Source organism: Lynx canadensis, chromosome A2 (assembly GCF_007474595.2).
Source record: "Lynx canadensis isolate LIC74 chromosome A2, mLynCan4.pri.v2, whole genome shotgun sequence".
NCBI classification, from domain to species: domain Eukaryota; kingdom Metazoa; phylum Chordata; class Mammalia; order Carnivora; family Felidae; genus Lynx; species Lynx canadensis.
In genome coordinates this window covers 62,933,711-62,946,441 of record NC_044304.2, presented here as the reverse complement: position 1 = coordinate 62,946,441, position 12,731 = coordinate 62,933,711, and the positions used below count along the sequence as shown (strand labels likewise).

The following is a 12,731-nucleotide window of genomic DNA, read 5'->3' as shown; positions in this document are numbered from 1 at the left end:
GTTCCGCTGAGCGCAAGGTTACCAGGGAGCAGGGCTGGCGCCACCAGGACAGCTGTCTGGGAAAGTGAGGCCCCAGGCTGTGTCCCAAACCCGGCTCAAGAGGCCGGGTCCTTCCACGAGAGACCTGAGGACCTGCTGTGGGGCCAGAGTCACTGAGTCGAAAGTTCTGGGGCCCTGACATGGACGGGCAGTGGACAGTGCCAGTGTGGACTCTCCCTCACTGCCCCACCACAGGGGATTTCTGTGTGCCCAGGAGCCCACCGTCGTCGTTGGTCCAGTCCCCGCACTGATGCTGACCAGACACACGGAATTCAGGACGCTGGCCTCGGCTGGGACACGGCCCCCTGGCCGGCAGGTGGGGCAGCTGAGATGGCCCAGAGGCTGCAGCCTTCCAGCCTGGAGGGGAGCTCGTGCAGCTGGTGGTGATTCACTCCATGCTGAGCAGACGGTGGAAACACGTTCTTAGGGGGACCCGTCCCTTCTCTTTGAATATTTATGTATGTATTTTTGAGGGGGGAGGGGCAGAAAGAGACAGAGAGAGAATCCCAAGCAGGTCTGTGCTGTCAGCGCAGAGCCCAATGCAGGCCTCGAACCGGCAAACTGTGACATAGTGACCTGAGCAGAAATCTCGAGTCAATTAACTGACTGAGCCCCCCAGGTGCCGGCGGTCCCGGGTCAGAAATGACCGTGTCCTCATAAAAAGGAGAAGTTGAAAGTCCCAGAAGCAACCTGTTTCATCTTTTCATGACAATGCAGGGGCACCTGGGGACCCAGTCCTTTAAACGTCAGACTCTTGGTTTCAGCTCAGGTCATGATCTCATGATTTGTGAGATAGAGCCCCATGTCGGGCTCTGTGCTGACGGCCTGGAGCCTGCTTGGGATTCTCTCTGCCCCCCTTTCTCTGGCCCTCCCCCTGCTCACACTGTCTTTCCCTCTCTTTCTCTCTCTCTCTCAAAATACATAAACTTTTTTTTAAAAGCAGTTTTTTTTAATTCTTCTCTATAATAATCTGTTTCTTTTAATATAAAAGGCATGCGTTTTCCCCAACCGACTAAAACTGAGCGTCAGAAGAAAACGGAAAAAAGGACACATGTGAGCTGAAACAGATGTGGAGGGAGGGAGGTGCGAAGACACAGGGCGGAGACACTGTCCACAGCCAAGCAGACAAGGCTCAGAAGCGACTAGCCCTGTGGACTCCTGTTTTCAGACTTGGAGACTTAGAGCTGAGACGGTGTCTGTCTGCAGTCCCGACCCAGCCTGTGGGTTTGCAAAGGCAGCCCGAGCCAACTGGGGCTGGGTCCCAGGATCAACACGGTCCCTGGATCCACACGGTCCCAGGATGGACACGGTCCCAGGATCCACACGGTCCCGGGATAGACACGGTCCCAGGATCCACACGGTCCCAGGATAGACACGGTCCCAGGATCCACACGGTCCCAGCATGGACATAGTCCCAGGATCCACACGGTCCCAGCACCAGCACCAATGCATCCCAGCTGCCTTGCAGGTGACAGGAGAGGTCCCACTTTTGACTTCTCAGAACACCCAATGCAAGAATATTGGTAAATATTTTCAGCACCAGGATTCCATGCCGGTGACTTTTCTTTAACTTTTTCAATCCACAAAAACCACAAACAGGTCATTATTGTCCGTAACCCCTTCCACAAACACTTTTCAAAACATCAGTCTGTTCATATAGTTACTATTGGAACTCCTGCACTTTCTTGTTTCCTCTAATATGAAGCTATTCTGCTGCGTTAAGATTTTATTTTTACGGAGCCTCCACACCCAACAGGCTCGAACCAACAACCCCGAAATCAAGAGTCGCATGGTCCACAGACTGAGCCAGCCAGTGCCCCTACCCCGCTAGTTTAAAAAATATACACAAGAACTGAAGCATCTTTGGGGTGTTTGGGTGGTTCAGTCGGTTAAGCGTCCAACTTCGGCTCAGGGCATGATCTCACGGTCCGTGAGTTCGAGCCCCGCATCGGGCTCTGTGCTGACAGCTCAGAGCCTGGAGCCTGCTTTGGATTTCTCTCTGCCCCTCCCCTGCTCACGCTCTGTCTCTCTCTCTGTCTCTGTCTCTGTCTCTCTGTCTCTCTGTCTCTCTCTGAAAAAAAAAATGAACATTAAAAGAAATTTTTTTAAGTAAGTGCAGCATCTTTTCAGGAGCCATCATTTGATCCTTTTTCAAACCTGCCTAGCAGAGGTCAGCTCCTAACCTTTGACCCTCTGGTTCCAATTAACACTCCTACAGACCTTTATGGCAAAGCTGGAAACAAATAGTGGATGTGTTGTAATTATACAAAACCAGCCAGCATCAATCTTGAAGACCTAAACAATTTCCAAAAACAAGAAGGGCTACTTTACCCCTGGGGCTTGATAACTATAATTTCTTGCAATTTCAGAAAAATATAGAATCACGGCCAGTGTGTTGTTTCCAAAGAGGAACTATTTTTTGACACTAAATTGGGCTGTTAGCACCTACGTTCATTAGTGGACGAAAATTCAAAGATGTTACAAAAGCAGGGGCACCCGGCTGGCTCAGTCGGTAGGGTTGTGAGTTCGAGCCCCACATTGGGAGTAGACATCACTTACAGAAGAAGAAAGATCTCCTACAAGGAAAACACACACACACACACACAGAAGCCCTGAGGTTTGCAGTAGTTGAAGCTCAGGTTGAAAATCTGTTCCTCAAATGTTAAAGAGAAGAAAAGTCGTTTCCCAGATGGTGTTTTTAAGGACCAGGCCCCAAGGCATTGGGCCAGGAGGAAGGTTCAGAGCAGTGTGGCCTGGGTTGGGGTGGGCTTATCTGGGGCTGTCCCAGGGGAGTGGGGAGGCGTTGGAGTCTGGCCTTGTGCCAGTGCGGAGCCCACCACAGCCACCACAGTCTTGGGGCTTCCTGAGAGCCGGGCCAGGAGACCCCGTAACCCTTGCCTGTGTCTACGAGCATTCTGCCACACGTGTGGCCCTCGAAAGCGAGAATGTGGGGCTTTATGGGTAGCGAGGGCCTGGGGTGTGGGGCCAGCAGGTGGAACCTGGTTCCTGGTCAAATGGTGGCCGGTAGGGTTTCGTGATTTCCGTCAGCCCCCTCCGACCCACAGCTGGGAGCGGACCCCCGGTTTATATGACCATGATGCCCTCATATTAAAGTGCGCCCCAATCCCCCTGTGCTATTCAAAAGGTTTGCATGCGCTTTTCATCGATGGAGAGAGGAACTAGAAACACAGAGCAGAGAGGAAGATTCTAACACAGGCAGGAGACCCAGAGAACAGTCACTGTTCCAGGATTGAGGGGCGGGGACTGGTGGGGGGGTGGGGCTACTGCCATCCACCTGTGCAGGCTAAAGGGTCAGCCTGTGTCTTAAAAAAACACGGGAAAACCTCAAAAAGTGCAGAAAGAGAACGTCCCAGCAGCGGATGCTTGGCTTTCCTTATTTCTTCTTGTTGCTGCTATTAAATTATTAGCATGAGAGGCAACGAAGCAGATTGACTTATGTTAAAATGAAATGTAAAGGTGTGTGTGTAAATTCATGCGGCAAGGCTCGCGGCCAGTGGCCATTTGCGAGTGTTGGCAAGGTTGATCCGAAGTGGCCCCTGCGGATGCTCCCAGGGCACCGTCAGCTGCTCTGGACGTGCCCAGAGCACTGTCCTCATCCAACCCAGAATCCGGGAAACTCACTGCAGAGAAATGACCTAGCAGGAGATGCGTCCTCCAAGTCTAAAGATGTCATGTGGAACAGTAAGATCTAGGAGGAAACTTAACGTCCAGCGTAAAGACACGGTTTAAGAATTTATGTGTATCCAACCGACCGCCTAGTTTGCAACAAAACCGTTAAATTCAAAGACCGAAGGGAAACTTTTAAAATGTCGGGCTTCCGTGTTAAGGGATGGCAAAAAGCAAAGCAAAAAGCTATGACTTTAATTATGTAAAAATATCACATCATGGGAGTGCCTGGGGGGCTCAGTCGGTGAAGCGTCCTATTTCCACTCAGGTCATGATCTCACGGTTTGTGGGTTCCAGCCCCGCGTGGGGCTCTGTGCTGACAGCTCGGAGCCTGGTGCCTGCTTCAGATTCTGTGTCTCCCTCTCTCTCTCTGCTCCTCCCCCCGCTCGCACTATGTCTCTCTCGCTCTCAAAAATAAAAAAAAAAAAAAAATTAAAAAAAATTTTTTTAATAATTTTTTCCCAAGAAGAGTGGAAAGTCACCAATATGGAGCTAAGCACAAAGATGAATATAAGGGTACTATTCATCCATTCTACACTATTCTAATTTTCTGTCTCAAGCGTCCACGATCAAGCATTTTCTAAAGGAATGATACAATAATAAAATATCATGAAACGAAGGGTTTTTTTTTTTCTCTTTAAAGAAAATACAGAAGCAGCGTGAGGTGATAGCTCACTGCACTTTGGGTCTGCATCACCTCACAAAGAGCGCCTGCTTCGAATTTACTCTGCAAACAGTTGGAGGCCGCCTGCCCCCTGGGGTCGGGGGCTTAGCCCACAGTTTCACCGATCCCCCCCACCCCATTGGCAGAGGCAGGAAGCCCTGTGCACAAACCACTCGCGGGCTATGGCTGGGGGCCGGGACGCAGCTTGGAAATAGGTCAGTTTGGAGCCACTGGCACAAGGCTGGACTATTTCCAGTGCAGTGGGCACGGAGGGCTGGGAACACGTTCCCTGCCTGGGGCCGCTGCTCCCCAATGCGCAAGCAGAAGCTGAGCCATCCTGGGCCCTCCCCTATCCTCGGTCTCCAAGGCCACCTCCTTCCAGCACCTGAGACCTCCCAGCACCACCATCATCGCCCACGTAAGAAAACGATTCCTGGGGCACCTGGGTGGCTCAGTCAGTTGAGTGTCTAACTTCGGCTCAGGTCATGATCTCACAGCCTGTGAGTTTGAGCCCCGTGTCAGGCTCTGTGCTGACAGCTCAGAGCCTGGAGCCTGCTTCGGATTCTGTGTCTCCCTCTCTCTGCTCCTCCCCCCCCCCCTTATGCTCTGTCTCCCTCTCTCTTTCTCTCAAGAAATAAATGAACATTAAAAAAAAAAAAAAAAAACAAGAAAAAAGAAAACGTTCCTGCTCCTATATCGGGCACATATGCGGGCACACGGTGGGCACTAACTCACTTCATCCTTGCATTCAGTCTCTTCTTACAGGGAGGAGAACCAGGTCGGGAAATGTGCCTACGCAAGTGAACTAGGAAGTGGCAGAGCAGAGTTAGGAACCCAGGAGGGCGGGCTCCCCATTCTCCACACCACACCCCGCGCTCCCTGCGCCCTGTGATGTTGCCATAACAAGCAGTGCCGTGCCGAATAGCCTGCCACTAGTGTCATTTCCCGCTTGTGCAGGGATATCTGTGGGGTTTATCCCCAGAAACAGGCTCACGAAATATGTGCTTGTATATTTCACTGCTTTTTCTCTGTCCGAGCTGTCAGCACAGCGCCCGACGCAGGGCTCGAACCCACAAGCCACGAGATCATGACCTGAGCCGAAGTCAGATGCTTCACCGACTGAACCCCCCAGGCGCCCCCTGAGCTACAGCAACTTGAGGGCAGGACACAATTTGTCTGGCACATCCAGCATCTAGCATCTAACGGAGATGCAATAAATATTGTAGTCCTTTCTTCCTTTACTCTTGCAACCAATATTTATCGAACACCTATTGTGGGCAGATACCGTCTGGGTGCTAGAGAACACGTTGGCGAACAAATCAGAAAAAGTTCCCTGCTCACACGGATCTGAGATACTGAGACAGGCTCCAGAGCAAGCTGACAAGTCAGTAAATCCGTGGCATGTTGTGAGGTGATAACTACACGAGGCAAAGAAGGGCAGCGTGCAGGACCACACTTCAGTGAGTCGACATCAAATGAATGAGTGAGTGAAGAATGTCTATCTGAATGTCACCGTGACTAGGTATAAACTGACATTACAGGCTAGACTATCCTGGAAACGGCCTCCCTGAGCCGACAGACAAAAAGCCTGAGAAACTAACTTCCACCTGTGACATTTCTTCCGCAGGAAAATGGGCTCCGTTCCTCAAAACCTCTATGTCAGTAAAATTCGACTTTTGACTTACAAAGTCAATATGATTATATTATATAATGATATACATGATATAATGATGTCATTATAATATGATGTTCATGAACTGAAAAACACTAAGGCACTAACAATCAGTTAAGAGCAGAAGCCTCCTTGTTAGCTTCTGATCTTAAAACTTGTCAGGGGTGCCTGGGTGGCTCAGTCGGTTGAATGTCTGACCTCGGTTCAGGTCACGATCTCACGGTTTGTGAGTTCCAGCCCCACATCGGGCTTTGCGCTGACAGTGCAGAGCCTGCTTGGGATTCTCTCTCTCTCTCTCTCTCTCTCTCTCTCTCTCTGCCTCTCCCCCAACTTATTATTCTCAGAGTGAATACATAAACTTAAAAACATAAATAACTTGTGCAATCAAATTTCCAACTGAAGTCGTTAAATCCTGAAGGCCTTTGCATGAGAATGCATCTTTTTCGACATTTACCCTATTTTGAGAAAGAAGGAATATTCCGGATATGAGAAGTCAGCAAAATGAAATTCAATGTCAGTTACTGAATGGCTTCAAACAGAACAATGCGTCAGCAAGGAAACCCCGTGTGCTCAGTGTGGACCTTAGAATCGGAAACCCTGTGACGGCCGATCTACGTCTGTTGAAAACGACACTGAGACGCTGTTCATTTCAATCTGGCAGCGTTACAAATAAAGGCGAAGTCATCATCCTAATAAGCCGGTGATTTCTGCTCCGTTAAACCGCACACTTACAGGCTATTTGTGTAACACTAACACAAGCCTGGTTTGAGCAATTCCAATCTACTCAGGCGCCTTGCGATGTTCCCAAGAGATGAGAATTAGGCTCAAGGTGTGATATCGAATAGCCCCAAGTGGACGTGTCAGGTCCGCTCTGGCGACAGACACCACTGCCTCCCGCCGTGGGGTTGCATCCGTAACATACTACGCATGCCTTGTCCCCTCAACCAGGGGGATGTGCAGTTTCATTTTTAGAGCTGATGCCCCGAAACACTGATTACAGTTCAAATTCCATCTTTATATTTTTGGGGGGGTGGTTCTAAGCTAGCCCTTTTCGCACCAGATGGGTGCAGCCTGGATCTCATCCCCCCCGGATTTCATGCCGATTGTGACAGTTCAGCTATTTTGGCCCTGAGGGCAGGTTCTGACTTCCAGAGACCCAGCCCCCCTCCCACACTTCCCTGCAGAGCGGGGCAGGCCCACCAGGCCCGCCAGGCCCCCCACCCCGGACCCTCCATCCTCACACCGCACTCTTCCCTTCCCCGGGACCCTTGGGAAGCGTGCCCCGCACGCACTCACCGGGTGCCTGAGTCTGCAAAGCCAGTTCTTCCAGATCAGGGCTCCGAACTGGCGCCCAGCCGGCCCCATGCCCGCTCGAGGTCAGGAAGCCAGCCGGAGCCCGGGCTTATATCTGTGGGGCTGGGGGAAGGCTGGGCAGCATTAGTCAATCCCAACAAAAGTGAGGCAAGACAGATTACTAGTGGCTGCACACGGCAGGCATCAAATGTCCCTCTTGTTCTGCGTCTGTTGAGAAATCTTGCCTTTTCACGGGGCGGCCCTGCATTCTGGGAGGGTTGGGTTACCGGAGGCGGCCCCCGGGGCCCTTTCCCGCGCACGTTTCCAAGAGCGCACACCACTGATGACAGCGGGCGGGAGGCAGTGCTGGAGGTGACACGGCCCCCCAGTCCTGATGTGAATTCAGTAGAATGAGTCCTCCCCTCCCCTGGCACCAGCTATCACAGAACTAGCCAGGACATTTTTGGAGGTCCCCTGGCAGAGAATCCGGGGGAAAGAGATGGAGAGCAGTACTGGTGTTCCCCAGGGGACAGTAGAGGGGTGGTTAAGTCAAGGTCGGCTGTGCCCCTGTGCGTCCTCCTCCGTGACCCCTCACTTCGCCCTTTTCTCCCAAGGGGCCCATGCTTCCTACAGCAGGCAGAGCAGGGGTCTGATCAGCCTCCCCCAACCCCAGGGCCTGTACAGAAACCCTGGGTGGCGCGGAAATGATGAAGGAACCTTAGGCAAGCAGAGGGAAAGCACAAGCCAGCACCCCCACCCCCCAGGGGGGATGTGTGTGACATTCCTTAGGCACTCTGGCTGCCCAAGAACAAAGGAAAAGAAAGAAAACAGTTAACTGATAAGAGACCACAGTCCTGCAGTCTCCATCAGTTTGCAAATATCTTAGTAAATTACAAGAAAAATTACAAAATTACAAAAAATTACAAAAAGTTACAAGAAAAAGGCAATCTTACCCATAGCTTCAGCCACGGAAACCTACAAACTCATTCCCGGAACCCCAGCATCACCCTCCCCTCCGTAGTGATGTGGGGAACACAGGCAGAAGGAAATGGCAGGTAACATTAAATGCCCTCATAACCTGCAGCCCACTGACAGATACTCGAGGCAAGTACAGAGCAGCACGTTTGTCCAGAAACCCCTGCCCGAGTCATGTTGCCTTCCTAGAGGGAAAACAGCCATAGCTAGACAGTGGGGTGGGGGTGGGGGGCCTCCAGGATCCCCTGGGTCCTCTCTAGCACATCAAAGTCCTTCTGGAGGCCTCCCTTCGCCTTTCCCTCCCTCAACTCCACAGTATAGAACCAGTCTCTCCTCCCAAGCCCAGCACAGCTCTCTCTGCCCTCGGGTCCTGTCCCCGTGCTTTAATAAAATCACCTTTTTGCACCAAAGACATTTCAAGACCGTCAGCTCTCAACCCCACCATCACCCCAAAACCTCAACAGTGAGACAACAAAGGCCAGCCCCTCCCCTGTCTGTCCTTCATCACCGCTGCCCTGTGAAGGGGGCCCTTGGCAAAGCGCCTCTCTGGCACCCTTGCGGAGCAGGAGGCCAGAATTAGCAAGCCTGCGGGTCCCCCCGGGCCCAGGCTGACTCTTGCACACCTTGTCTTTCTAACGGGCCTGCGGGATTCAGCTGGCCTGCGCTTGCCCCATCGTCCCCAGGCCCAGGCTCCCGGTTCCTGTTGCCCCCGTTGTGGTCACAGGGGTGAGAGGCAAGCCAACTCTTGTGGTCCTCCGTTTCATAAAGCAATTTTCACAAGCTGAGAACGCTCCATCAGTGGCTTTTGCAACAGGAAACAGGGGTGCAGGCTTCAGCAAAGGGATTGACTCAATTATCCCAGAAGCCTATTTTTTTAAAAGAACATTTTATTTTTTTATGTTTTTTTTTTATTTTTTGAGAAAGCGCGCGCACGAGTGGGGGAGGGGCAGAAAGAGAGGGAGACAGAGGATCCCAGGCAGGTTCTGTGCTGACAGCAGAGACCCCGACATGGGGCTCAAACCTATGAATCATGAGATCATGACCTGAGCCGACGTCCGACGCCCAACAAGCCCCCAGGCGCCCCGAAAAGGATTTTTTAAGTCAATTTCAGCACCCGTCTCTTGCCAGCTCACAGGCAGGCTCACAACAGCCTCACCACACCACACGGCACCCCGGACGGGTCTGCACTTGGAGCCTGACAGTCCTGACCACGTTCACTCTTCCCACTGCTGTCACCTGCTTTGTGAAGGAGCCGCAGCCAAGGTCTCCTCCCCAGCAGCTCAGGCTTATCTTACCTGCTGGGATAGGCTCATGCGGTCCACTCCTGCCCTTCTTGCTCCCCGAAAACGTGGGGTGGGGCACACACAGGTGCACACAGAGGTTACGACCTGACCCCCAGCTCGTTGGAGGAGGTCATCCGGAGGATGTGACCCCCGGCTGACCCGGGGGAACTGGACTCTGGCGTCTGGAATGTCCTCCCCACCAGCCTCCCTCTCCATCCCCCCACCCCCAGCTCCCAGACACTGCCCCCAGGACTCAGCCCCCAGTGACTTGGTGCTAACACCATCTGTAAGGTGCACGGGACTGACTGAGCTCCCCTAAGGCCTCTTTAGAAGCTCTAAGATTTGGGGGAAGAGTGGAGACCTCTCCACCTTGCAGCACCCAAGACGAGCCTCGGGTGTATGCCCCCTCGCTCCAGATACCTGCTACCCACCCATCTGAAGTAGCTGCTGCAGTTGTCTGTCTGTCTGTCTCTCCGTGCCCTCCGTGCACAGGCAGGTTTCTGGGACGCCACCGAGGGTGTGAACCAACAACACAGCCATGGCTCTGACCCACTGACCCACCTCCGTCCCTTCCCTTCCCTTGGATCCCAAAGTGCCCTGAAGAAGCTGTAAGGTGTTGATAATAATGTAATGGCAGTAAAAGAGGGTTGGTTGGGGAACAGGAGGATGAAGCATAAGCTTTAGTTCCATGAACTAGGGAATTAGGTGACGCAGGGACAGTCACTGTCTTGCACGGCACCCCCTTGCACAGAGTTGAGTAGCTGCTAAGAGGTGAGGTCCCCACAGGACCTCCCCAGTGGGGGCATTGGCACTTCTCTTTCCACTCCATCTTTCCAAAAGATGGAAGGAGCCTGGACCCTGGGCCCCACACGTGGGTGGAGAAGCCCCTTGAACAAGGATGCTCCGTGGGCAGGAGACAAATGTCCCTGTGCTGAGGCACGGTGAGGGCATTTGCAGGATACAGCAGCCAGAGTGCAGAGTTCTCTCTGGAAGCTCGCCCCCCTCCTTCCCCTTCCTGACTCCCCCTCCCTGCTGGGGCGGTGGCTCCTATAGGTGTTGGGGGGGATGGCGCTCCAACAATCCCGCCCCTGCCAGCATGGGACACACCGGCTTCCTGCTGCCACCAGCCCAGCTCTTCTGACATGTGCATGAGTTCCCCACATTAAATGTCCTCTCTTTATTGCTCAACCTGATTTCTATTATCTTCATTGACCCTGACAGATAGGGAGCCTGCCCAGTGCTCCATAAAACCAGCTCCCAGGGCAATGACTGCACCCGGTTTGAGCCCAGCTTGTCGTCATGGGGAAGAGAGTGTCTCCCTCTCTCTCTCTCTCTCCCTCTCCTCTCTCTCTCTCTCTTTCACTGAGGAGGCACAAGTGGCTAGGGGCGCCTGGGGGGCTCAGTCAGTTAAACATCTGACTCTTGATTTCGGCTCAGGTCATGATCTCACGCACACGAGGCGCATGCGTGGGCGGCTGTAGGGACAAATATTCATCTAACCATTAACAAAAGGAACCCATCCACCCTCACTTGGGGGGAGTCGTGGCTTTGGAAGCCACTCCCCGCAGTCTCCTCATTTGCTGCAAATAACAGTATTCCTCTTGTGACAACGCAGCCCGGTGCAGTTTGTGACTCACCAAGGAGCAAACTCACTTTGATTCAGTTACAAGGATGGGGGTACCCGGCGCTGGATGGATTTCCAAGGGAAATTCTGGTGCTGAAATCAGCCAAACAGGAATTCCCAGCCTGGCTGTGGTTCCTCAGCTGCGTGACTCAGGCAGGCCATGGCCTTAGGGTTCCAATCAGCACATGAAGTGACCACCACAGCTGAACCTCGAGAAAGCACCCAACCCAGCTCCTGGCAGAAACGGGAGTCTCAGAAGTGGCTGCTCAGGGGTCCTGCCTGTGCTGCCTGCTCCCAGAGTCCCCTTTGCCAAGGTCCACTGAGTTCTTGCCCACGGCCTGATGCCAGCCCGTTGCCCAGACGGCCACCTGTCCCACCTCCCTCCATTCAGTGGACAAGACCCACAGACGGAAGCATAAAGGTTCAAAATGTCACAATCAGAGGGGAAAACCGTGGGGCACCTGGCTGGCTCGGTCAGAAGAACGTGCTACTCTTGATCTTGGGGTCTTGAGTTCAAGTCCCACGTGGGGTGTAGAGATTACTTAAATAAATAGAGCTTTTAAAAAAAATAGAGGGGAAAACCGTGAGACCAGTCTCATCAGCCCCTCTTCTTACAACGCACAAGAGCAGCTCCAAGAGTCATCAGGAAATGGGAAGTTTGCCATGAAACCTGCATCATAAGGAGAGTCGAGGAAGAAAAAGTTATGGACTCAGTTGTGCACCCCAAATTCCCATGTTGAAGCCCTAAAACCCAGTGTGACTGTATTTGGGGATGGGGGCTCCCAGGAGGTAACTAAAGTGAATGCAGTCCTGAGCTGGGGCGGGGGCGGGGGGAGTTGATCCATAGGACTGACATCCTTCTAAGGAGAGGAAGGGGCACCTTCCTTTACATGCGTGCTCAGAGGAAAGTCCATGGGGACACAGCGAGGAGGCAGCCATCTACACTCCAGGAAGAAGCCAGCCTGGCCCACATCTCGATCTTGGATTTCCAGTGTCCATCACCGCGAGCCCCCCAGCCTGGGGTGTCTTGTTCCGGCCACCCCAGGAAATGAATACAGAGGGTTTGCAGAGCAGGGTGGGGCCGGGAGCTGAATTTGCCTCTGTGTACCTGCAGGTGAGGAGGCTGGCTCAGGACTTCAAGGTCAATGCTTGCACCTTACCCAGATCCAGGAGATTCTCTGACCCTGGAATACACCGAGGAAGCCACAGGTTGCCAGAAAGGTCTTTGTTATACAAAGGATCCAGAGAATGAAACTCCCTGGTTACTTCTCAAGTTGAAGGTTCCCCAGAGGAGAACTAGGCACACTGTGTTGACACGGTGTCATGAATGGGCCACAGGCGCTAATCACTACAGACCCCAATGACATATCCACCGGCCCTTTGTTGTAAGACCTTTCATATTGGTTTATAAAAATGATGCCTGCGGGGCACCTGGGGGGCTCAGTCGGTTAAGCACCTCCTGATTTCAGCTCGGGTCATGATCTCACAGTTTGT

At 52.7% G+C, this 12,731-nt stretch overlaps 1 protein-coding gene across 1 annotated transcript in view; it reads right to left on the bottom strand.

Annotated features, from left to right (window-relative positions):
• The window catches only part of ABCA13 (ATP binding cassette subfamily A member 13), a 349,570-nt gene extending 342,143 nt beyond the window's left edge, over window positions 1-7,427 (bottom strand). The window contains 1 exon segment of the mRNA XM_032592494.1: window positions 7,359-7,427. Coding sequence (XP_032448385.1) covers window positions 7,359-7,427 — 69 coding nt within the window.
• Window positions 7,428-12,731: the final 5,304 nt, after the last annotated feature.